The sequence below is a fragment of the Rattus norvegicus genome, chromosome 13 (genome assembly GCF_021556685.1).
Source record: "Rattus norvegicus strain SHRSP/BbbUtx chromosome 13, alternate assembly SHRSP_T2T, whole genome shotgun sequence".
NCBI lineage: Eukaryota > Metazoa > Chordata > Mammalia > Rodentia > Muridae > Rattus > Rattus norvegicus.
Window position 1 is genome coordinate 91,442,420 of NC_141546.1, and position 23,349 is coordinate 91,465,768.

At 42.7% G+C, this 23,349-nt stretch overlaps 1 protein-coding gene and 1 long non-coding RNA gene across 24 annotated transcripts in view; one reads left to right on the forward strand and one right to left on the reverse strand.

Annotated features, from left to right (window-relative positions):
• Nucleotides 1-23,349, forward strand: part of Sdccag8 (SHH signaling and ciliogenesis regulator SDCCAG8) — a 250,441-nt gene that overhangs the window by 94,479 nt on the left and 132,613 nt on the right. For 15 of the 22 annotated variants that reach the window (XR_015635230.1, XR_015635229.1, XR_015635227.1 and 12 more), the window contains one exon: nucleotides 22,222-22,349. The exons of the other annotated variants lie outside the window; for them this stretch is intronic. Coding sequence is in view for 11 of the 15 variants with exons in the window: in XM_087581037.1 (XP_087437163.1) it covers nucleotides 22,222-22,349 (128 nt within the window). In the remaining 4 variants the exon portion in view is untranslated. The remainder of the gene's footprint in view (nucleotides 1-22,221; nucleotides 22,350-23,349) is intronic. 22 annotated transcript variants of the gene reach the window in all.
• Nucleotides 547-23,197, reverse strand: LOC148001831 (uncharacterized). Of its 2 annotated transcripts, XR_015636195.1 has the most exons (5): nucleotides 23,005-23,197; nucleotides 5,550-5,617; nucleotides 4,981-5,099; nucleotides 3,705-4,059; nucleotides 553-2,813 (listed from the first exon to the last, which is right to left on the reverse strand). It is a non-coding gene; the product is annotated as an uncharacterized LOC148001831 (long non-coding RNA). The 2 variants fall into 2 exon arrangements; XR_015636196.1 differs by lacking the exon at nucleotides 3,705-4,059 and having other exon boundaries at nucleotides 547-2,813.

The window sequence follows — 23,349 nt, forward strand, 5'->3', positions numbered from 1 at the left end:
TTCTTACTTTGTGTTAGGGATTGAATTCAGGGACCTACGCATGCTGTGTACACAGTGACCACTGAGCTACACATAACCATAGCACCCATGTAAATTCAAATGGCAACAGTGGTAATGAGTGCGATCTTTAAAACTTGAGTGGGTGTTTTTTTTAATTGATAAGCAGTTTAATTAGTGTGCATAACTTTTAGTGTATCAAATGTTTATAAAACTAGTGCTTTATAAGTGATCAGGAGTTCAAACAAACCTGGTTAATTATAAGCAGTTTGAGATGCTCTGTGTGTCAGGGCTAACATGGAGTTCCATGGAGAACATTCCTAAATATATGAAGAGGATGAGTCCTGTAAGGGGAAGTTTGGAAGTACAACGAGGAAGGGAAAGAAAAGGAGGGCTTGAAGATGGCCATTAGATGCTACAATCACACACACACACACACACACACACACACACACACACACACATGTATAAAAACAAACAAGTTTTTTAAAAACCCCATAATTTAGAGCTATGTAGACTTGGAAGGTTGTAAAATCTAAGCTCAGAGGCCAGAATCAAGCCCTCTCTTTATTTTCAGCCCCCCATCACCAAGCATGACATCAGGTGTTTAGCATAAATTTACCTCTGCTCTTTACCGTTAAGGGAGGAAAGGGAGAAGGAAATAGCATCTGTTAATTAGCTTAGGTCCCAGCTCTGCGCCCTGCTTCTGCATTTGAAGAAGACCTGTAGCATCAGTGTGTTTCTTTATGTTGCATGGTTAACTTCAGTTTTTTCCACTTGAGTTTTATTCAAGAATTTTTAACCTAAAGTTTCCATTTAAAAGTTAAGCTCATTTTCCCTCTCTTGTACTCCTTTCATGAATAAATTAAGCAGAGAACGTGTCAAAAATAATTTTAAATGAATATATGTGCAACCAACATCTTCAAGGCTCAAAATAGATGGCCTTGGTGCTGTTATAAATTGCATCCTCTTTTTCTCCCCCACCCAGTATCGGGGAAAGTAGGCTGTCAAGGAGCCAGGAAAACAGAGGCTCTGGTGGACACCACACTGCCTGTGCATGGGCTCTCCACCTGTCTGGCAGGCGCGACACCCTGGTCTCGGCGTGGCCCGGGGCAGAGGCTTGAGTTAGCGGCTGCCAGCCAATGTGTGTCTGCAGGTTCTGTTCAATGTTCCTGGCTCGCTCCCCTCAGTTCTGCAATGCCCAAATGTGTGTGCACTGAAAATCGACACTGGGGACGCTCCCTTCTCCCCTGCCACTCAGGCCCACAGCCTGGAGCATGGTGGCGGCAGCAGCCAGCTCATTTCCTGAAGAAGCCCAGAGGGAACCGAGAAAGCTTACCCACACTGCTTGCCTGACTCAACAACAAGGAGCATGAAGTTCAGTGAAAATGGAAGGGAAGGCAGCAGTGTGTGCTAGAATAATGCTCCCAAGTCAGAGCGCTTCTGAGAGGAAGTTCTGTCCTCCCTCCTACGGTAGATAAATGGAGGGAAGGAAACAAGTCATCAGTTTAATGGTGTCTAATATCCTCACCCACCACCTCCCTCCTCCCTGGGTTTGGTTAGTAGGTCAGTTGTCAGACAGTGCTCCTTTTTTATTTGATAACCACTTGCTTATTACACAGTGAGTCATTGATTGATAAATCCAAGACAGCAAGCTTCGTAAGAATCTTGAGATGGTTTAAGAGGCTGGGAAATGTTTTGGTCTCCTCAGTGACCTGACCCAGACCGAAGTCAGCCTCATGGGAAACACACTGCTGTCCAGACCGTGTAAGCCCGCACTGGGGCTGGGGTGGAATGCAGTCAGTTTCAGCTCAGAGCAAGTATTAAGTCATGGGTTAAAGCAACATTTTGGAGCAGCCTGTCAGGTAGACATCTAGCTAAGTGGAATCGACGTTCCACAGTGGCTCAGTATGGCCTCTAGCAAGCACACTTCTATCACCATGGAGAGAACTGAGTATCTTTCTCACGTCCTGGGGTTTACAAGGAAAGAAAAAATGGGTTGCTTGTGTTTTGAGGTCTAGGAGGGATTCCTTCTCCAGAGAAGGTACTCTAAGAGCCAGCCTTGAAAACTTTGCTGTCTTTATCAGAGCCTGTTTCTGACTAAAAGATTTACTAAAAGAATGGACCCAGAGGCCGAAGGGTAACTTTGTACAAATGTACTAATATTTGGTACATGACATGGAAAACAAAGTGCCATGTCCTAGTGGCACATGTAGAGGCTGGAGGCTGGTGAGCGGGTGGCCCTTGCCTGCCTTCCAGAAGCGGATCAATCCCGTGTGCTTCAGCAGGCTGGCTTGGCTTGATTTTGACGTGTCCTTGTTCTGTCAACTGCCCTTCATTTCCTACAAAGAGTAGCTGAGGCTTGTTGAGATGCACGGATATGTAAAATCCCGTTAACACAGAGTTCTGGAAATTAGAGATAGAGACTGTGCTTCTGTCTGTTCAGAGACCTCAATGCTTTAAAACGAAGTCATGTAAAATAGTAATAATAATAGTAATAATAATAACAATAAAAATAATAACAATAATCAATCATCACAATGCTTAGTCTAGAAAACTTGAGGGCAGCTGAGGGCACGGTCCAGTCCTCTAGCTAGCCTCCTTTGGCAAGGTTATAGCGTTGATGAATTAAGGCTACAGAGAGTACTTTGTTAAATATGGTGCTTCCTCTTTTCTAGTCTTAGTCTTTGTCTTGAGAGGGAAAGCCATCGGTCTATTCCTTCCTGAAGTCGTCCTTTGCTGATGGCAGCATCGTGGCAGCCGGGGCTCCTTAAGTTCTGCGGACAGCACTGCTGGTACTCGGTTCTTACCTCTCCCTGAAAGAAGACATCTATTCAAGTCTTTAGTCATTGAATAATTGGTCAGCAATGTTTCAGCCGAGAAAGGATGATAATCCTATTAAGGAATAATGAAATCCATCTACAGCAAAAAAAAAAAAAAAAAAGCCCATGAGAGAACTGTAGAGGAACCCAAATTTTGATCCCGCACCCAGACTGACTTTCACAAAGAATTATCTGTAAAAGTGGAGGGCGTCATGGCGCAGGAGACAGCTCATATCACTAATAAACATCCTAGATGCTGCCTTCCGTGTTTGCTTTTCATTAGAGTCAGGGATGGTTCGACTCTGTTGCTGTGATTCCGTCAACATTTATCCCTATCTGTCTTTCATATACAAAGGCTTAGGGATGCCAGAAAACAAACTGTTAACGGAGAATTAACTTCTTTGGCATGCTTTCATACTTATCTTCCAAATTAAAGAAAATGAAATGGGCAGAAACAGAGTGTAGATTACCTCCTTTTTGTCAAAAATGGTGGGAATTTGAAAATTAATAATAAAAAAGGGAACAGATGCAGTAACATGCCAGAGGGAGATTAATGTGGAGAGTAAAATCTGTGAGCAACAAAACTGAAGCAAACTGAATCAGTGGGAGGTGGTTGTACAATCAAAATCAGGATAAAAGAGAAATTACAAACAACCCTGCACTTGTCAAAGTAGTAGTAATGAAAGCCTGAGTGTGCCAGCAGCGAGAACCTGTGTTAGCACTTTGGGGTAAGGATGGTAGCCGGGTGCCAGGTAGGAGGGCAGTGTTAGGCTGCTGGGCAGCAGCCATCTTGTGTAGAACAGATGGCACCGAAAGCTGGCAGGGGAGGGGCTCCTTAGCAGAACTAATCAGACAGTAACAGATAGGGCAGCTGGGAAGACTGACCACAGAGAGGGAGCCTGCGGGGTAGCTCAGTGCCACGATGTGTGCAGTGGTGTGCCCATTGGTCTGCGAGAAGACCTTGCAATGCCTTTCCCATCGATGGACGCACTGAAACTTTTGTTCAAAGAGGAGAATTTAGTTGGACTGTGTGTCAAACTTGGGGGTGGGGTTGGGTATTGGAGAGAGACTGAAACGGAGGAACTGCCCATCTCTGAATTCATTGCCTGAGTTTTCAGTGTCAGCCCCTGTGCAACTTCGGTTTTTGCGGAACGTGTAGTCCTGCCGTTCTCTTCTTCGCTGAGGCACGCCAAGCGGTCGCTGTACATCTTTTATCCACAGTGTTCAGGATCAGGACATACTTAAAATTAGAAAAGACTTCTGGGTATGATTTTCACCACATAAATCTCTCACAACTGAAAACTAAAAGCAGTCAGGCTATATGTGTGTTTCTCCTTAATAACCTAATTTAAGCTGTGTCTGACCAAGGGCCACTTGTTCATCCTTTTTGCTCCATGTAATTGTGGACTGAACAACAAAATCTAAGTATAATTTAGAGCCCAAACCTTAAAACAAAAATCAAATTACTGTGCAAAAATGAGAAGGCAACCTGTTAAATTTAATTGTGCATTGAGGAGCCATCATCCCAGCTAGGTCAGCACATTGGTTCAAATGCTACGACTTTGACAACAAGATTCAGGTCTCCTGCATCTGTTTTCAAACTTGGGTCTGTCTTTCTCCTTTTTTTTTTCCAGAAGGTTTATAGCTTGGCTCAAATTATTCATTTCGGAGAGGGGGGGAAGCATTACCAGGATCTGAAATAGGTGGTATAACATAGCCATATGCTATTTATGCAGCAGTTTCTGCAATAAATCTAATTTGGTGCTGTCAAAAAATCAGACTTATTTGATATAGCGGCACATTAGTAAATGATTGTGGCAGATTTAAAGTTGTCATTTGGTCTCCTCTAACTCTTAACAGAATCTCGCAAACTCGTCTTTCCTCTCAGCAAGTCTATGAAAACCTCTCAGGTCTTTGTCCTACAGTACCGCAATATTTTTATGTCTCGAAGCAGGTTTTGCCTAAAGGTAACTGAGAAAAAGGGTGAAAAATGGATATCCTCTGTTGTCAAAATAACATTGGCAGACAGAAACCACTAACGCAGGGGAATGATAGCGTCTCCAGACTGCGTAGTTCTCAGGGAAGCAGAGCAGCGAGGCGCATTCAGAATGGAGAGAAGGAAGGAACATCAGTTCTTTATTAAGGAGCTTAAATGTTTTACCTTGCAACCTACACCCATATGCTGTTTGAGGAAAACTGGCATTGAAGATGTGAACGACGTCAGTTCAGGCTTCACCTAGCAGTGCCCTTAGAGACGGCTTTCCTCTTCTCTGCTGCAACCTGGCAACATAAGTGTGGTGCCTTTTTTTTTTCCCTGTGGAATTTACATCTCAGGTGTTGTTATCAAACTCAACTTTCTCCTTCCTAGTTTTCCTATTTCAAAGATAAAATAAACACATTGCAGGCAAATATCCTCTGGTTCCTGAGTGAGTCCCTGTGCAAAAGTAGCCCTGACGCTGCCCCCTTTCTTCACTGCATGCTTTTGCAGAAGGGAGCCGTGCATGGGAGCATGCACCCGGGCACCGTGATGGTGCAGTGGTGCTCAGTGGTCTTCCCGTGTGTTTCTGCTCTTATCTATCAGCTTCTAAGAGAAGTTAGGTTTCTTTCCGAATCAGTGTTCTGAGGGTCAAGGTCCCTTCACCGTAGTGCAAGCAGCCCCTATTAGACCAGCAGTCTGCTAATGCTTGATCCTTTCACGGAGCATATCCACCACAGAGGGGATCTCCTTACCAGTACTAACTCAGTGCCATTCAGAAGCAGGAATCCAGGTGACCAAACACCATCAAACACAGGTAACCCTAAAGAGAAAGAATTGCAGAAAGGTAGTAAGCTTACCGGGCATATCAGTTTTGAAATTTTCTCCACATAAAGCAGAAACTACGTAGAAATTCTATTTCAGAGAGATAGTAAGAGTGCTCCCCTTTGAGCTCATCTTTTCAGTACAAAATCCATGTATTAAATATTATTGCATATTATATAAGAAGGATTTAAATAATATATTTAGGGTTAGTAATATATTGGGAATTTGTGCTAAATCTATCCCTTCAGTTAGATTTTAAGCTGCAAATTTTGTTTGGCTTTGTATTTAGCAACACAATGATTTTCCTTCACAGGGCCGGAAAACTGCTTTGAGAAAAATCTGTTTTATAAATCGTGCATATTTAACCAATCAAAACCCTCAGGTTCAAATTTTAAATTCCCTGTGTTTTCTCAACTGGTTAAAAATTAAAACTTGCTTTTAATTTTTAAAAGAAAAGATTGAATTTTTTTTAATTTTTAAGGAATTTGCAAAAATTTGCAGACTTGTGGCTAACAGAAGCATCTGACACCTGATTAAATCTCAAAGTGATTCTCTGCAGTGCCCTGCAGCCCTGAACAAATGCCGTCATGTCATGTTTAGGGGTGCTTGGCGACAAGGTTCTGGTTACATACCTTAAGAAAAAAAAGGCTTCCCCTTTTAATTTGAATTCATAAATTTGAAGAGAGTCACTGGTTTTTGTTTGTTTTTTTTTTCTTTTCTGGGCAATAATAGTATCTGAAAATACTAATGAGCTGTTAAACCTGAGAGACTTGTGTGTGTCTCGTGAGACGGAGGACCCCATAGCTGAGGATAACAGTCATTCAGCTGGACGTCCAGTCCCTTCATTTCTGCGGGTGTCTGTTCTTCACAGAGCTGGTCTGTCATGCAGCCCACACCTCCTTAGGTAGATTGTGTGTTCACTTGGCAGCCTCTCTTCTGTTATCATTTAAGCAAAACCTTAGTTTTCAATGTTAGATTCCAGACGTGCATGGTCGGATGTATGTAAGCTGGGTTATAGGCTTTGCAAAGCAATGATGGAGCTGTGTTAATCCTTAGCTTAATACTGAAATGGTGCATGTTTGCACATTTTAAGCCTTTCAGTGTAAAATGTCTTAATTGGAATACTTTCTCCCTTGGCTAATTCATTAGTGAAAATATTTACCCCTCAAGTTAATGCTGCATCCATGGAGCAATTTTTACATAGTGTAAGCTTGTTTGTGATATTTTGATTTCACTTTAAAACTTTTATTTTGCTTCTGATGCATATAGTTCCTACTCAATATAATGAGAAGTGCAGACACACATGAAGAAAATACATATCAGCTGTCTGCTTTTACAAACGATCATTAAAACACCCTGCCTTTGCTACTTTAACTCCAAATTATTGTCTTCCCGAACCCAAAAGTAATTTTCACAAGTGAATTACACAACAGAACTTCATCTTCTGCTGGCTGGCAGGAGAGGATTTCAGTCCCTGCCGACAGTTCACTTGACAATGACCTTGAGGGGCTTCGCTTCTTGAAGAAGAAAGCAGAAGCTTGCGGTAAACAAAGTTCACTTCTGACAGATGGATTGAATGACAGAAAGGTTGCCAGTGCCAGAATAGCCCTGGCAGAGGAGGAAATGTTCAGTGGAATCCAACAGGAGAGGAGGTGTGAACAGGTGCAGGGTTGCTGACGGAAGGGGAACCAGATGGAAGGAGCCACAGCCAGTTTATTTAAAGGAAAAGGCAGAAAACATTGAAAGGCTGTGCGATCCGTGGCTAAAAGTGTTCGTAGAGGAAGGTAAAAATTCACAAAGCAAAGCTGCACAGTGGGGTAGCTAGCACTTAGCATAATGGTAGTAATTTGTGAGTTTAGTTTGGAAGTTGCTATTGAAATACATTCATCTTGGCTCTTCGCACCGTCAAGTATAGATATTTGAAAGTTGTTTTTTTTTTTTTTTTAAGTCTCCAAGCTTTTTAAAATCCATCCATTAATTTATTTTTTTTCCAGCCAGAAGCTCCGTTGTGATAATACTAAAATTGTGTCGTCAGCTAAGAAAAGAAAAAATAAATAAAGTGAAGGTTAACATTCCATTCAAATTCATCTTGTGATGCTTCAGTTTTGTTCGCATATGGGAAGCAAATGCATGCGGTGTTGGCTGACATCTGTAATAGCCAAGGAATTTGCAATGTTGGGGTAGATGCTGTGGGGTGTTTTCCCTTGTTCGGAGTCTCTGTTCATTTTGTGAAGTCCAGCATGTTATTTCAGCAAGGAGAGTGCTTAAAAATACACATTTGTCAGCCACAATCTGCCAGTCAGCTTCTGCTGCTGGGGTGGCCCTGGCCTTTATGGCCTTCGGTAGCCTGCTTACAGGCAGACACCTGCACACGGAGGTACAGTTCGAAGCAGGAGCAAGGTATTGGGGTGCAAGAAGAGAGGGCTTTCTTGTTTGCTTGCACAGTTTAAAATTAAACTCTCTTCCATCATTGCTAGTAGTCTCTGCTCACGCCAGGAGGGCCGCTCACATGAGCCTTCGTCTCCCACACTATCTTGAAAAGTCTCCTGCATTATGTGACCGGTAAGAGGATGCCAGTGGAGGAGGAGCTCCTGGGAATCAATGTCAAAGACAACAACAAAAATGGACGGCTGGTTTAAGGTTTTCAGAACCTGCTGTGTGCACATGTTCTTAGAGACTAGACAGGAACTGAGTAGTGTTCACACAGTCTGACCCAGAGCAGTCGGCATCCAGCAGAGTGCATTCGACTAAGTCTGGGCGCCTGGAACACTGAATTTCCAGGTAATCTAGGGCCCATGACACATTTTTGCCAGGAAATAGGAGAAACCAAACTGATTATTAATTGAGGAAGATGTTTATTTAATTCTCTTTGCTTGTGGACTTGAGCACTTTTCCTCTCATTTGAGTCTGGGGAAGGCTATATACAACAGTGTCTCAAGGAAAATAGTACATGATTTCAGATTTTACTGGAGGCTGACTGGAGTACATTTCTCCCATTGTAAGGAGCTGGTTTTACCACCTTTCCTGTCACAGTAATATTGTCTTCCTCTGTCAGTGCGGTAGCATGGTGCTGCCTTTTGTAGTCAGGACTAGAATGTACAGGAGCCACCTCGGGGTTCAAACCACAGGACAGAAAATACCCTGCAGCAGTCGGTGTCGCCCTTTGCCGTGTAGCCCATAGACTCTGACTGCCTGTCCTTCACAGCGAGAGCAAGTAACTTCCCCCAAATAGGTCAAGTTTGCAGTACCCATGAGAGTTCATCCAGGGCCTTTCATTAAGGGGGTCCTGCAAGGCTTTCTTCAATAAAGGGATAACCTTTCGGTTGCTGTTAACCATCATTGGCTGAGCGTGTGTTCGATTCCAGCTGCACCAGGCATCACTTAAAGTTTAAAATGAAGAAGCCATGATTCTTCTCCATAGATATCAGACACAGTAGACACAGTAAATTTCTATATCAGTATCTATGTCCATATTACATAGAAAACATTGTTGTAATTTGTACAATTATAAATTTAGCCTTAAGATTAAATGAATGAGTTAATAAAGTATTTACCTGATCTAGTGCTTGCTGTAATAGCTGAGAACTGACGTGCATAGCTGAGTGGCTTGCCCAAGGCCACAGTTGCTTAGTGGCAGCAGGAAGTAGAATGGCCGTCTCCTTAGTAAGTGTATTGCCCTTCCTGTGTTCCACAAACCCTACTCATTTGGACTAAGTGCGTGCGACTTATCAAGTAAATATAACAGAACCCATACCTCATGAAACCTTTCTGTTAAGTCTCTACGTATCTCCCCGAAGGAAGATTTTAAAGATGCAAGGGGAAAGGTTGATTTATGGCAGGACACTTGTTAACTGTCATGCTGTAATTATTTGTTCTAAATCCCCATCATTGTATCTGAGCTCCTGCTCTCCCTGACCAGCCCATTTGTGCTAGGCTGTGAGGTTCATAGAGAGAGAAGGAAGGTGATGCCATCCACATTGAGCTTAGCCAGTCCTCTGAAGTGGGGTGCAGGATGCAAAGGTTCCTTCCTGCCACCCACACCAGTCACCTTACCAGAAGGACTTCCATATTTTCTGTCCTATTTTGCTTTTATGATTGTTCTTGAAGGTAACATTGGCATTCAAATAACTAGGGGGCATTTGAGCAAATTTACTTTTCAAATATGATTCCAAGATTTAGTATAGTAACCATTAGTTTTGGTCTATAAACCCGTGACAGTCTGCCCGAGAGGTAAAAGGATGGACAGCTATGTCGTGCTGAGATTTTTTTCCCCTGTGCTTCAGCACAGGGCTCAGCCTCCCGCCTGTGTGTGCACTCCACAGAAGGGGAGCACGTCGTGAGTGCTAGGCAAGCTCTTAAAATCCAGAGCTTTGCATTTATTGCATGTTAACTCTCTGCAAATACAGGGAAGTTGCTTGTAAGTTACCCTCATTACGAGGGGGCTCTAGCAGTGAGCTTCTATAAATAACCACCGTGTAATGGTAATGATGCCTGAAACTGGGACCTTCAAGAGGAATTCGTCTGTGTGGTCCTAGCTCCTAACCCCCTCCTTTTCTGGGTTTTCAAATTAGATTTCTTCCAGAAATTCAACCCCACTGCTTTTTATGGAAGTCAAAACCACTCGGTGGCTTATTTGTATTTCTCAAGGCGCAGATAAGAGGAGATTTAACTAGGAAGGTAGAAGATTAACTCACCAGGCAGGGGTAGTTCACTAAGCTGGCTAGCAGGTTGATAACTCTATGGTCTCTCGGAGAACTGGGAAAGGGTTCATTTCTTACTAAAGACAAATGATGAAGACTATGAACGTGATTGCTGGAAGTTGAGTACAGAAACCCCTAGGAAACTCTAAGATAACCTGTTATTTGGGTCCTGCTAAGACTGAAGCCCCAGTGAACGTGATTGTTGGGGGGAGGGCGGCAATGGGGGGGGATGGGGAGGGGAACACCCATAAAGAAGGGGAGGGGGAGGGATTAGGGGGATGTTTGCCCAGAAACCAGGAAAGGGAATAACACTCAAAATGTAAATAAGAAATACTCAAGTTAAAAAAAAAAAAGATAACCTGTTATTTCTCGCTTAAAAAATAAAGATGATCAAGTGCTTAACATTTTCCAATTGAATTGGAGTTTACATCCATGTACAGAAATGATATCTTACCTTGCTATAGTTGAATAACTCTGTAGATCTGTTTGTAATTTAGTATTAAGTTTGAAGGTATATTTCGAGCGTTACGTAAAACCAGATTTAATTTACAAAACCCGAAAGCGATACCGTTCCTGTTTAAAGGGTGGCACTGGGATGTAAGGCACACATCTCAGGCCTGTTCTCCACCACTGAGTTACAGTCCCAGCCTTGTCCTTTATCTCATCTAATGTGGTGCGTTCTTCAGCCTTAGTGTTCTCTCTGTCCTCTTAGAATTATCCTTTCCTCTCCCTTTAAGAAACGACTGACTTAAGTTAGAACATTTTCAAGCTTCAAAAGAATGTTGTTTTAATAATAATTACTTTTTATAAAGCTTTGAATTTTGAAGGTATGCCCTCAGAAGGCATTTGCATTCATTATATTTTCGTTATTTTTAATTTGTGGAACATTTGATTAAAAATAATGCTTTGACATGGGAGGTAGACCAGGGACAGACCCGATAGGTCAGCATGGAACACATATGAAGGGCATGTGGAGAGGCTATCTGTGTACCTAATGGCCACTTTTTTTTTTAAAGCAAAAGAAAGCAGGTATCGTTAATTCTAATGGCATTGTTTATTTAACTCAACAGTTAGAAAATAGTATCACTTCTATGTGTGATCGGGGTAATACATTATTAAAGATTTTTTTTGCATCTTTTTCTTCCTTCTTGGTTCTCTCCCCATCTGAGTCTGGTCCACAGCACAGGGCCATTCCGTTAGCTCCATCTGAGATGCTCAATAACCTCCTGTACTAGCATTTACTAGCTATAAACTCTGTCCCTAATTTTCCCCACGTTACATAACAGACACAGTTGCATTGTATGAGCTTAAATGCCAGGTTCTGATTTCTAGAGTTACAAGGTCTTTTAATAAAACGAAGTAATTTGGGCTTTTTAAAAAAATGTGTTGGCAGTAGCCAAGCCTCATTTTGACTGTTCCTGTTCTTACTATCCCCTGATGGGGATAAGGTAAAAGAGCAGATCGACTTTACCAGCATGATGGCACAAAGATCCCAGGTCTTACCGTCCATCTTTGATGTTAGAAGTTGTCGAAAGTAACTCTGATAAAGAAAACAACTAGACGCTAGTGCTTTACTCAGACTCAGACACCCCTTAAATGGTGGCCCAGCCTGGACAGTGCTAACTGCTTCATGTGGGGACCCCACGGCATCTCAATATGACTTATGAGTGAGAACGCTGAGGCTGACCAAGGTGAAGTCCCATGTTGACCTCACAGTCCTGAGAAGGGCCAGGGCTTAAGCACTGGACCTCAAGTGCACATCCATGGTCCCATACAGCTCTAGCCGTTAGCTGCGACATAGAAGGCTCTACTCTCCTCAGGCTGATTATCTTTGAGATTATTATAATTCCTGCTTCACTTTGAATATCTTCTAAGAAATAAATTCATATAATGATTGTACTAACTGCTATTTTTGGACTTACTGTGTTATCATTAAACCAAAAATATTGAATGTGTAATATTCGCATAGTTCTATAAAGAGAAGTACTGTCACTGACCCCATTTCTTTTCCTCGAGTAGGATGTTAGACCTCCTTAGGGCACAGAGCTAACACACAAGGGACTTTGGTGCCAAGCCTCGCAGAACCTAGATCAGAACCTAGTTACTTAAATTCTTCCTCCTGTGTTGAAAGGAGTGCCTTAGCCCTACTATCAGTACAGGGATAAAGAGATGATAGCTCAAAGCCCACCACTGCTCTCAGAGGTATTATGGGATTTCAGTTGCCTACATTCCACTTCTTGAGGCATGCCTAACAAGCAGAAATATAGAAGAGAATTGGAAAATAGCTTTAGGATAGACGAAGGAGCAGGTCATCCAGAGGGAGACAGAAGGATGTAGCAAGAGGGCTGATGAGGTTAAACTGAGGTTGTGAGAGGAAGCGGGGGACCAGTGAGCCCCTACATTATCTGGTAGAGGAGACTGAGGGATGGAGGTAAGAGTTGTCATCAGCAGGTGTTCCGAAGCCAAGCAGAAAGAACAATGAATCATGACACCCTAATTCCCAAGGCAAGAGCAATGTTTACCTCACTGTGGAGAATGAGACAGCGAAAATCTAAAGATGCTCAGTCCGTTGCCTCTCAGGAAGTGTAGTACTTCTCAGCTCCGTAGTGGGCAAGTGACAGTGGCCTCCAGCATTGGAAGTGAGCATTGTATTTGGTGTGGTTTGTTTAAGAAAGCATTGGCATAGTTAATATATTTTAAACATATTTCTACTACAAATGGCCAGTATTCTCATGTGAAACATATCCCTCCTGACACTTCAGACTAATAGGCATGACTGTCATGTTTGATAAATAAGTTATTACTAAAATGTATTAATAATCTTGCTGTTAGGTCATATTTATCAATAAATGTAATAGCTAACAAATGACCCCAAATCTTCTCTATGTCGTTTCATATCCTATAAACTAAGACTTTAATAGCAGAACAGGAATTCTTCAGTGATCAATACTATTTGAGTATGATGTTCATCCTTTTTTGGTGATAGAAAGACCATATATTGATCCCATTAGTGTCTGGTTTGAAGTTATTCATCCGATGGATGGATACCTGAATATATTGATATTTTACAGGGAAGAAAAAACAAATGGACCAAAGACGTGGACAAATCTTACATGGATAAGTGATGGCTGGAAAATAGGAATTTTTGATGTTATGAAGATGCAAAGTCAAAAATCACCATCTAACTTATTCATGTAGCATCAGATTTGAATTCATTTTTCAGTGTGGAAATTTGGGACATGTACTGTAAAACAGGGCACAGGAGTGCTTTACAGTTCATGGGTACTTTGGCCAACAATCATCTAATGCATCACCCACCTACCAACCCCTGCCCAGGGCCAGTGAGAAACAGAAAACTAGTCAAGTGCACATTTGATGGCCATTTAGTACTTAGTATACGTGCGGTTCCCACCACATCTAAAGAGCCACTGTAGAAATTGCTCCTACTATTGCTGTAGTAATAAGTGCTTTTCCTGCTTCTAATGTTGTCCCTTCTCCATCTGTTCCTTCCTTGCCGCCAGAGTGATCTTTCTCAAGCACGGGTGTGATCACAACACTCTCCTGCTTAAAACCCTACATTGGCTCCCTAGTTCCCTCGGGATGAGGGCCTTAAAAATAGCTTCAAGTTCTGGCTCCTGCTTCCATCTCTAGTCTCATCTTTCTTCAGTAATCTCCCCTCCACCAACTGCTCACTGCTACCCCACAGCATACACACTCCAGCCTCCGATTGGCCACATGATTGCGGTTTTCCTCAGGCACCTGGCTCTCCCTCTTCCCCGGGTCTGTGCACATGCTACCCACTTGCTTGTCATAGTATCCTTCCAAGCCTTTGTAAGCTCAAGGTCTACTCAGACTGTAAGTTTTTACTTGTATAAGCCTCCTGGCAGCACCCCTCTCTGTCACTAGCCACTACCTCACTCCTGTCTCATGGACCTGAGTGACAATAACAATGAAGTCCTATTTCAATACTTACCACACTCTGGTAGCTTTGCACTTTAAAGAATTTAAAAACTATTGCTTATTTTGTTGACTACACTGGAAATTCTTCCAGAGCATAGTCTGTCCTTTTTGTATTGGTGCATCTTGGAACATTTGCGTTTCTCGTAAAGAAGTTGCCTAAGTGTTTGCTAGATGGGCATTACACTATTTGAGCAAATATTAGCTTCCTGTATGTAAGGCGGTGCTGTGGAATGGAAAGGCACTGGACTAGGAGGTGGCAGACAGATCTCGTTCTAGCTCTACTAGTTAACCAGCTACACAGGTGACTTTGAGCAAGTCCTCTTGCGAGGCTGTGCAGTGGCTCAGTGGCTAAGAGAGCTTGCAGCTATTGTAGGAGACCCAGGTTCTGTTCCTTGAACTCACATTGTCAGTGGGCTCACAACAACCTGTAACTAGAGCATCCGGATAGCTGATGCTCTCTTCTGGCCTCCACAAGCACCAACATATGCGTGCCACACACATACAGATGCACACAAATAAATAAATAAATAAAATAGTTTTAAAGGAAAGAAAGGAAATATCTTAATAACCCGAGCTTGAGATACTTCCTATAAAACAAGCATATTTCTTCCGTATCTCTGAATTCATTGGAAGAAAAGACAGGTCAACGCATCTGACTGAACCTCGTGAAACAGAAGGTGCAGTCAGGTGCTGGATGAAGCCACACAGTTTCCAGCTTGGTTCTAAGGAAAGGCGATATAATTCAGTGTTAGAGCTCTTCCTAGTATGAGGGAACACAGCAAACAAACACGCACACGCACGCACACACACACACACACACACACACACACACACACGCACACATGCACACTCAAACACTTGTACGTGAATGGGAATAGAACGTGTCTTTTATATATATATATATATATATATATATATATATATATATATATATATACATACATACATACATGCCTCCTGCTTTGTCTTGAAGGTGAGTTCTCAAGTGTTTTGGAACTGCTGTAAGAACATTTTTGGAGGGAGATGTATTTTCAGAGATGTCTGTTGAATATTTCCTTTCCTTTGTGTATATTTCTTTCAAAGAAATTGACCTCCTTTTAGTTTCTGCTTTCTTTCCAAGAACTGACTCATGCTTGGATCTGAGGCTTGGATCTCAACATTGCACTTAAAGTTCTGACACAGTTTCCAGCGATTTATCGTAGGAAAGATGGGGGATGCCACTAAGGAAGGAAGATTACAGAACTTGGGTCTTTCCTGGTTACCCCTCCCCAGAGCTTGGATGTTTACTTAAATATAAGTACACAGCCATTGTTGGCAGTAGCCAGACACTGCCAAGTCACTTGGTTCATCTCAAAACATGGAAGATACTGCGCCGTCTGCTAAGGTTATAACTTATTTGTGTTGCTATTACTTGGAATAATAATGATGATAAAGCAAAATTAAGTCCTTAGTTAACATGTGAATCCTCTCATCACTTTTTCTAGTCCGTAAAAAGGACATGCATCTGGGAAGATACTTAGGGTGCTGTCCTAACAGCCATCCATTCATCTGCTCACATATCCATTAAGTATTTACCGACTGTGTGACTGTATCAGGCACCATCCAGGAGCTGTAGATAGATTCATGGGCAAGCAAAGGTCAGTTCCTGTGTCTTTACTTTCAGACGAATGTGCATAACTATATTCCTAGAAGTCTGTCCAGCTCAAGGCAGACACTGTCCATGGTACCTTTTGGTGTTCTTGCAGGCGGTGGTGTGTTTCTTGGCACAAGAGATATACACTAGGAAGATATGGCCCCAAACATACAGGATACATAGGAAAGTGGGAAGAACTATTTGACCTTCAGTATGTGACACATGAGACTCACATGTGTGGATGACTGAAGTAAGATCCTGACGTCTTTTTAACCCTCTGGACTTTCTCTGCATCTTTATAAGTGACTGAAGAGAAGCAAATCCCTGCAGGTCAGAGGCAAAGAATATGGAATCCTAGGTTATACCTTTAATTGAGGAACCATGAGAAATTTTATAGCCTTTAAGATTCTTTATTTGTAAAATGAAAACAAAAAGACAGCCTATAAACATTAATAAATCTTAGCTTATCAAATGATCGGTACCTAAAAGGATTTAATTTTTTTCCTGTTGTTAATAAAGAGTCCTTTCCGGTCAGCCCAAAACTACTCTCATTATTGAAATACTTATTTTCTAACAGCCATATAAGTAAGGAGGTAGATGCCCCATTGACACATGTTGGTTTCTCCACTGGAATGCACAAAAGGACTTCCTGGACAAATGCTGATTCCAAGAGAACATAAGGCCACATAAAATGAGTCCACAGCATCCAGGCTAGGAAGACACGAAGCATACAAGGACAATGAGGACTTGTCACCCAGGAACCAGTTTGAGCAGGACTCCACTACCCAACTGCAGGATGAGTTGAATCTTCAAGGCGAGATCAGTAAACTCATTATGGAAAAAGGAGGTTCTTCCATGCAGGCAATAACCAACTAGCTAACAGTAACTAATAACCAGCTAACAGTAACTAATAACCAGCTAACAGTTACTAATAACTAGCTAACAGTAACTAATATGCATAAAGAATTATGGAGGAGAAACCTCATTCTCATTAGATGTGCGATATAGATGAGATGTTGTTATTACAATAAAATATTTGCATAATATCAGCATCTTCCAACAGATTGCCTATTAATTACAAAGGAGAAATCTGAGAGAGCTCACCCAACCCCATCCATTACAAGGCTGCCTGATACCAGCTAATGTGGGTAATCATGTGTTTTTCTTCCCAGCCATTAGGCCAGTGATGTATCTCTGGTACTTTAAAACAGGTTGTAGTGGAAATGTCTATCATGGATATCGATTACATCTATAAATGAAAGATATCTTCCCTAGCCCGTAAGAACAATCATTAAACATTTCCAAGTATGTTAATGATACAGACCAAGTGATCAAGATTAGTGTTACCAATCTGAGACAAATGGGTACCGAGTATCCAGAATACCACCTGGGCCAAACTCTTGCCTTCTGCTTCCCTCTCCATTCCTTCCAGAACAGATTTCGGCTAGTCAGCGTGTAAATCTTGCACAGGTTTGTTGCAGATTCCCTTTCATGGTGGTGATGGTAGTAACTGTCGAGACAGGACATGCTCTGCAAGTGCTCTCCAGCCAAGCTGAGTCCCAGCTTCTCAGACGTTCCTTCAACCAGAGGTGACTGCCACAAGTGCTCTCTTCTGTGCTTTAAAAATAAACCTCCCATACCCCCAGGGACTTTATATGTGATCATGGCATTTCAGAGCTCAGAGATAAATTAAGGAGAGGTGTGGCAGATGGGAGGGAAACCTTAGTCACCACCAGAGGTGGCATTGGTAACACTGTGGGCCCATTGATGATGGACTGGAGGCTGATTGTTGAGCTCGAAGATTATCAATAATTTTATGAAGAGCTAACAGGTTGCTTTTGTTCTGTTACATTGCAAAATGGCAAGATTTAAAATAATAAGTGATGTGGAAAATAGAATTATAAATATTTGGATATTTGGATATTGTTGTTACTGTTAAAGTTTTGTTTTGAGTTGAGCTCTCTCTATCTAGCCCTAGCTATCCTAGATCTTGCTCTGTACAGTAGGCTAGCCCTAAACTCACAGAAATCAACCTGTCTCTGACTCCTGAGTGCTGGGATTAAAGGCATACAGCAACACACTGGACAATTTGACATATTTTTGAAGCCTGTCTAATACCTGTCCAGTCCTTTTTATTCTCTTCTATAAAAACAAACATAAAACTCCTGCTGTGGTAGCACACCTTTAAGCCTAGCACTTGGAAGTCAAAGGCAGGTCACTCTAGTGTACGGAGAGTTCCAAGGTCGCTGGACCTACAGGCTGCAGCCCCATCTCACAAACACATATGTGAGCATGGCTAGCCCCTGGATCATAGCTATCTAGGAAACTGAAAGAATGGAAGGAAGTGTTCCCATTTTTACAGTATTTGCTTCTTTTAAAACTTAACTTTAGGGGTTGAGGATTTAGCTCAGTGGTAGAGCGCAAGGCCCTGGGTTCGGGCCCCAGCTCCGGAAAAAAAGAAAAAAGAAAAACAAAACAAAAACAAAACAAAACAAAAAAACCCCTTAACTTTATTGAAGCAAACTTAAGTACAATAAAAGTCAAATTTTGTTAATATGGGAACTCACTAGACAGTCCAGGCTGGGCTCAACAATTTCCAATGCTGGGGCCATAGGCATGAGCTGACACACATGGCAATAGTGACAAATTTTAGGTGTGGTTAAATGTGTTGGAAGAAGTATATAAGGTGAGGTATCACAGTTGTGACCCAGATCCTTTCCGGTCAGCCCAAAACTACTCTCATACCTTCCCCTAGCCACAGGACCCGAAACATGCACTCCCTGGGTTTGGCACCAGGGACCATCACTGTGTAGGGTTTTCCAGTCTCGAGTGCTAAGTACACAGGATGGTAAGTATAGCTCCCCTACACATGCTGTTTTTAGGGTCCATCCGGAGTCACGTGGAGCATAGCTTCCTCTGTTCTTGGGGTTCCAGGTTCTCTCCCGCTAGGCTGACTCACACACTTGACTCATAGAGCAGGTAATAGGCATTTAGGTTGCTTCTAGTTTTTAGCCAGTATGAATATAATTACCAAGAAACTCCCTGCAACTATTGCCTGAATTCTGGTTTGCAGAGTCGCATAGGGTAAGTACAAGCTTTGTTAAATGTGACAGTGAGAAAACCAATGAGAGAAAGCCTACTGCGGGGAGGGGACGTCATCATGAGGTACCCAAGCCTCTCTGAGCTTTCTACACCTTAGCAGTCTTCTGTCTCTACTTTTCTTGTGAACTATTATTCCATATAGTTATTGTCTGTTTGCCTTTGTCTAGTCTGAAGTCCCTCGAGTTCAGGCACACTAAGCCCTCCCTTCAGGAGACACAGTGTCTAGTATAATTTCTTTCACATATATAATGAAAATTATTCAGTGGGTCATTTGAACATCTGAGTGGTTTTAAGCTAATTCTTTAGGTTCATTACTACGTCATCTCTGGAGTGTTTATAAAAGAGTATTCCTTGAACAAAGATAGTTTTATTCTTACCTCTGCACTGAAATCATTCGTTGTGTAACTTATGAGTGCATTTCAAATTGTTTATGGCCTTTGGGGTTTTCCTTGTAGATTGTGTTTTGCTGTTTGTTCAGGTCTAAAATGAGATGGTTACATGAAAGAAAAATGAGATTTCTTTTCAGATGTGATGGTGAGAAGTTGACCAAATGGGAAAGATCTTATAAGGGGAAAGAAGAACAGAGGAGGATGGGCAAAGGGGGAAGGAAGTCAGAAAACAGCAGTGTACTGGCTGTCTTCATGGAAAACAGCATACAGACTCTCTCAATAGAGTGGCTGCTCCGGGAGGGCAGAAGAGCAACCTTTGGTGAAGAGAGCTCGGTTAGCCTATGGTCCTGACTTTAGTCAGCTCAGAATGTTACTTACTGGGCAGCTTCTCACTGCTGGGATTTATGTTGGGAACCGAGTCTGCCCCTGGGATCATGCAGTGTCTGTCTGACTGTTCCCACATTATTGGTAATGCCCCTTTCTCTTCTCACATACACATTCAACAAGTCTTGTGGTCGTCTCATTCACACAGCTCTAGCCCCAGTCCTGTGCTCAGACTCAGATAGGGCTGCTCACTGGAAGAGTACAGAAGGCTCTCCAGTCAGTCCTTCAGCCGCAGGACCTATGGCATGCAGTACTAAAAGCTGAACTTGTGTGAGCCTGAGAAAGTGCTGCCTGCTTATAGAGACTTGGGCAGATCCTCTGGTTTTACCGAAAGGCTTATCCCTCCCTCTTTAGCCTTGCTTTTCCCTCCAATCCTCTCACCCAAGTCCTGCAACTTAGGGCTTAAGAGCATCCAGTCATTTAGCAAGCACTGCCTGTTTTTTATGTTCAGAGCCCTGATCTGGATATAAGGTAGAGACAATTCAAGATTATAAAGGAAACAGTCATGTAAACTGATAACAAATGGATGGCATCACTATAGGGTGGACACAGCACATACTAAAGTCACCCAGGGCAGAATAGTTGATTTAGAAGAGACAGGAGAAAGAAGGGTAGAACTTTAAGGTTTGCCTGAGAGGTCTGGCTAGTGTGCATCGTATAGGGGTTGGCTGGGTGGGCCAGGGCATTCCAAGATGAGGAAGAAACATGTGCAGTGATCCTTAGCCAGAAAATACGTGGTGTGAAGGGGGAGGCAAAAGTAGCCTCGTCTGACTATCCATTTGTTGCGATATACTAGTTTGGAACTGAGTGTGAGACAAGACCTTGGAGCACAGCCAGGGGGTGTTGTTGTTAGAAGTACCAGAAGGGACCTTATTTCACATTTAGCATGGACCCCTGATGATTCCATTTGAGCGAGGTGTGGGTGTATTTTCATTCTGGAGCTTTACACTACAACACTACCACATGCATTGACCAATCTCGGTACAGGCTTTCCTTATGTTGCCATATAATTAGAAGCCAGTGAATTGAAGTTCCACAGCGGTACATAGACTGGTAGTGATAGCTTTATGGAACTGTTTATTTTTAGTTTGGCAAAGGCTAGGCAGTAAATATCTCAATTAGTAAACTAAAGCAGCATGGATGAGAAATGCCCACAAGGAGATCAGGAGTTGGAAATAACTGAGTCCCTTAATTGAAGGAAATCCTCATGTTGCTTCTCATAGAGCTTGAAGAACCCACCGAGCAAGGGTTCAGAGGTGGGATGCAACGTGAGCACAGTGTCGCCGCGACAAGGGCTGTGCCCCCCTCAGTCTCAGCTTGATTAGGAGTTCCTCTCTGGGTGGGGATGTAGCTGGAAGGTAAGATGCCTAACATGCACACAGCCCGGGGTGAGTGCCAGCACTTCACAAGGCTGAGCACGGCGGTGCATGCAGCCCAGCATTTGGGGTAGAGACAGGAGGATCATAAATCCAAGGTTGTCCTCAGCGACATAGCAAGTTTGAGGTCACCCTCCCTACATGAGACCAGTCTCAACAAAACGAAACAACAAAAAGAAGTTCTCTCATAAAGAGAGCCACTGATAAGGTGTCATCTTCCTCCTGCAATTCTGACAGCATGACCCAAAAGGAAAGTTTATTGTGAAGAGAGGAGGGAAGTGTCCGTGTTCACACCTCTGTCCACTCACAGTGTGCAGCCTGGTGTATAAAAGTACTTAATGAAAGCAGGCATGCAGTGCTGGCCTCTCAACGGCCTCTGCCAGCATATTTGAAGTTATAGCTTACGTCTTGGAAGAAAACCAGAAGTAGTCTATGAGGCTTAGTTTTAAAGTAAATTTTCCTGAGACTAAGAATTAAGTCATGTTCTTCCTAGAATTTCACAGTTGTAGTAAATAGCCACCATCCAGAAGATGAAAGATGAGTGCTAAGACAGATAGAATAGAAAGCATGCATGCCGTGCTGTGAAGATGCAGTCAGGGTTGGGAAGCCTGCTCCTCAGGGAAAGGTGCTTCTAAGGTCAAGGTTTAAAGGCTGAGTGCTGGCCCAGCCCCACAGGGCTAAAGGACTGGTACAGCTCCCACAGGGTGCTCTCTGATCTTCATGCTTGCACACTGTCATGTTCGAGCACACACACACACACACACACACACACACACACACAAAGACAATCAGGTTACAAAATACAAGCGTTTCATTGTTAAGATTTTGTTTGAATTTTTAAAACTTCACCCTTCAGTCTGTTCTTCTGTGTGTATGCTACACTGTACAGAGAGAGTCCTTTGGATTTTTCCCTCTTCTGCAGAGTGGGGAGACAACAGAAAGATTAGCTTCTGCTGCTTTAGTTTACTACCTGTCTGCAGTCTGTGGTCTGTGGGGGAAGGATGGAGGTCTGTGCACCTGCAGACTACATCTCTGTCTGTCTCCTCTCTGTTTTGCAGACTGGAAAAAGATAGCATTCAGCAAAGCTTTAGCAACGAAGCAAAGGCCCAGGCCCTCCAGGCCCTGCAGAGAGAGCAGGAGCTGACACAGAAGATACAGCAAATGGAGACCCAGCACGACAAAACTGGTGGGTGGTAGGGAGAGATTAGAGCCTGGGCACTTGCTCACAAGCCAGGCCCACGCCTCACTGTGAAATGACATCAGGAACACCTGTAACCTTTGGCTGGCCGAAGGGAGCAGATGCTAACTACACCGGAGATTCCGAATTACATATTAGTTAGCGTTTAAAAGAGAAAATGGGAAGTATTGCCCACTGTCTGTTGACTTCAGAGTGCTGCTCTCACATCTGTTACACCATCTGGATTATGAGTTTATTTACCTGTGTTCAAGAAACGTAAAGCTGAGAGAGACCACAACAAAGTAGAAAAACAAAGGGCTTGTTTTTGGCTGGGTTTTCAGGCACACATGTTATATAAAGAAAATAGCATCAGAAGCTCTGCGGGAAATGCTCTGAGCTTACAGTTAGAATCTCCTGAATAGCATTGAACAGTTCCCACAGTACACACATTATAGCTACTCTAAAAGCCTAATGAGTTTGCTTCAGCATCCAAACTGGAGAAAAGCTTTAGCCATTAATCGGTTCTTAATTCACTGTCGCAGCTGGATGTAATTCAGTGGCTCCAAATTGATATGTTCCTTTATTTAATCTTTGCAGCTTCGAACATTTTTAGCATTTGTATGATTTCCCCGCCTCCCCCAATGCAGTCGAGAGTGATGCTTACCCCTCTGCACTCGTCAGCTTCTCAGAACTGCTGCTAAAATTCACTAATACAAGGCATTGACCACAGCTGGCAGCTTGGCCCAAACTCGCCATCTTTCATCACGTTGGCACTATTCTGCAGACCAAGTTGGCCAGGAACTCTTTACCTTTAATTTGAAAGTAAAATGCACTTTGAAAATAGGCATTTGATGTGTGCAGTCAGAGCGTTATGTAGCTCCTTTCGCTTTTGAGTTGTGTGTTCACAGACAGTGTTAGTCAAAACAAGACAGTGGCAGCCATTATAATTCCACACCACATACTCCACGCCGATTGTACCATTAAAACAAAAGTTTAATTGATCCTGTCT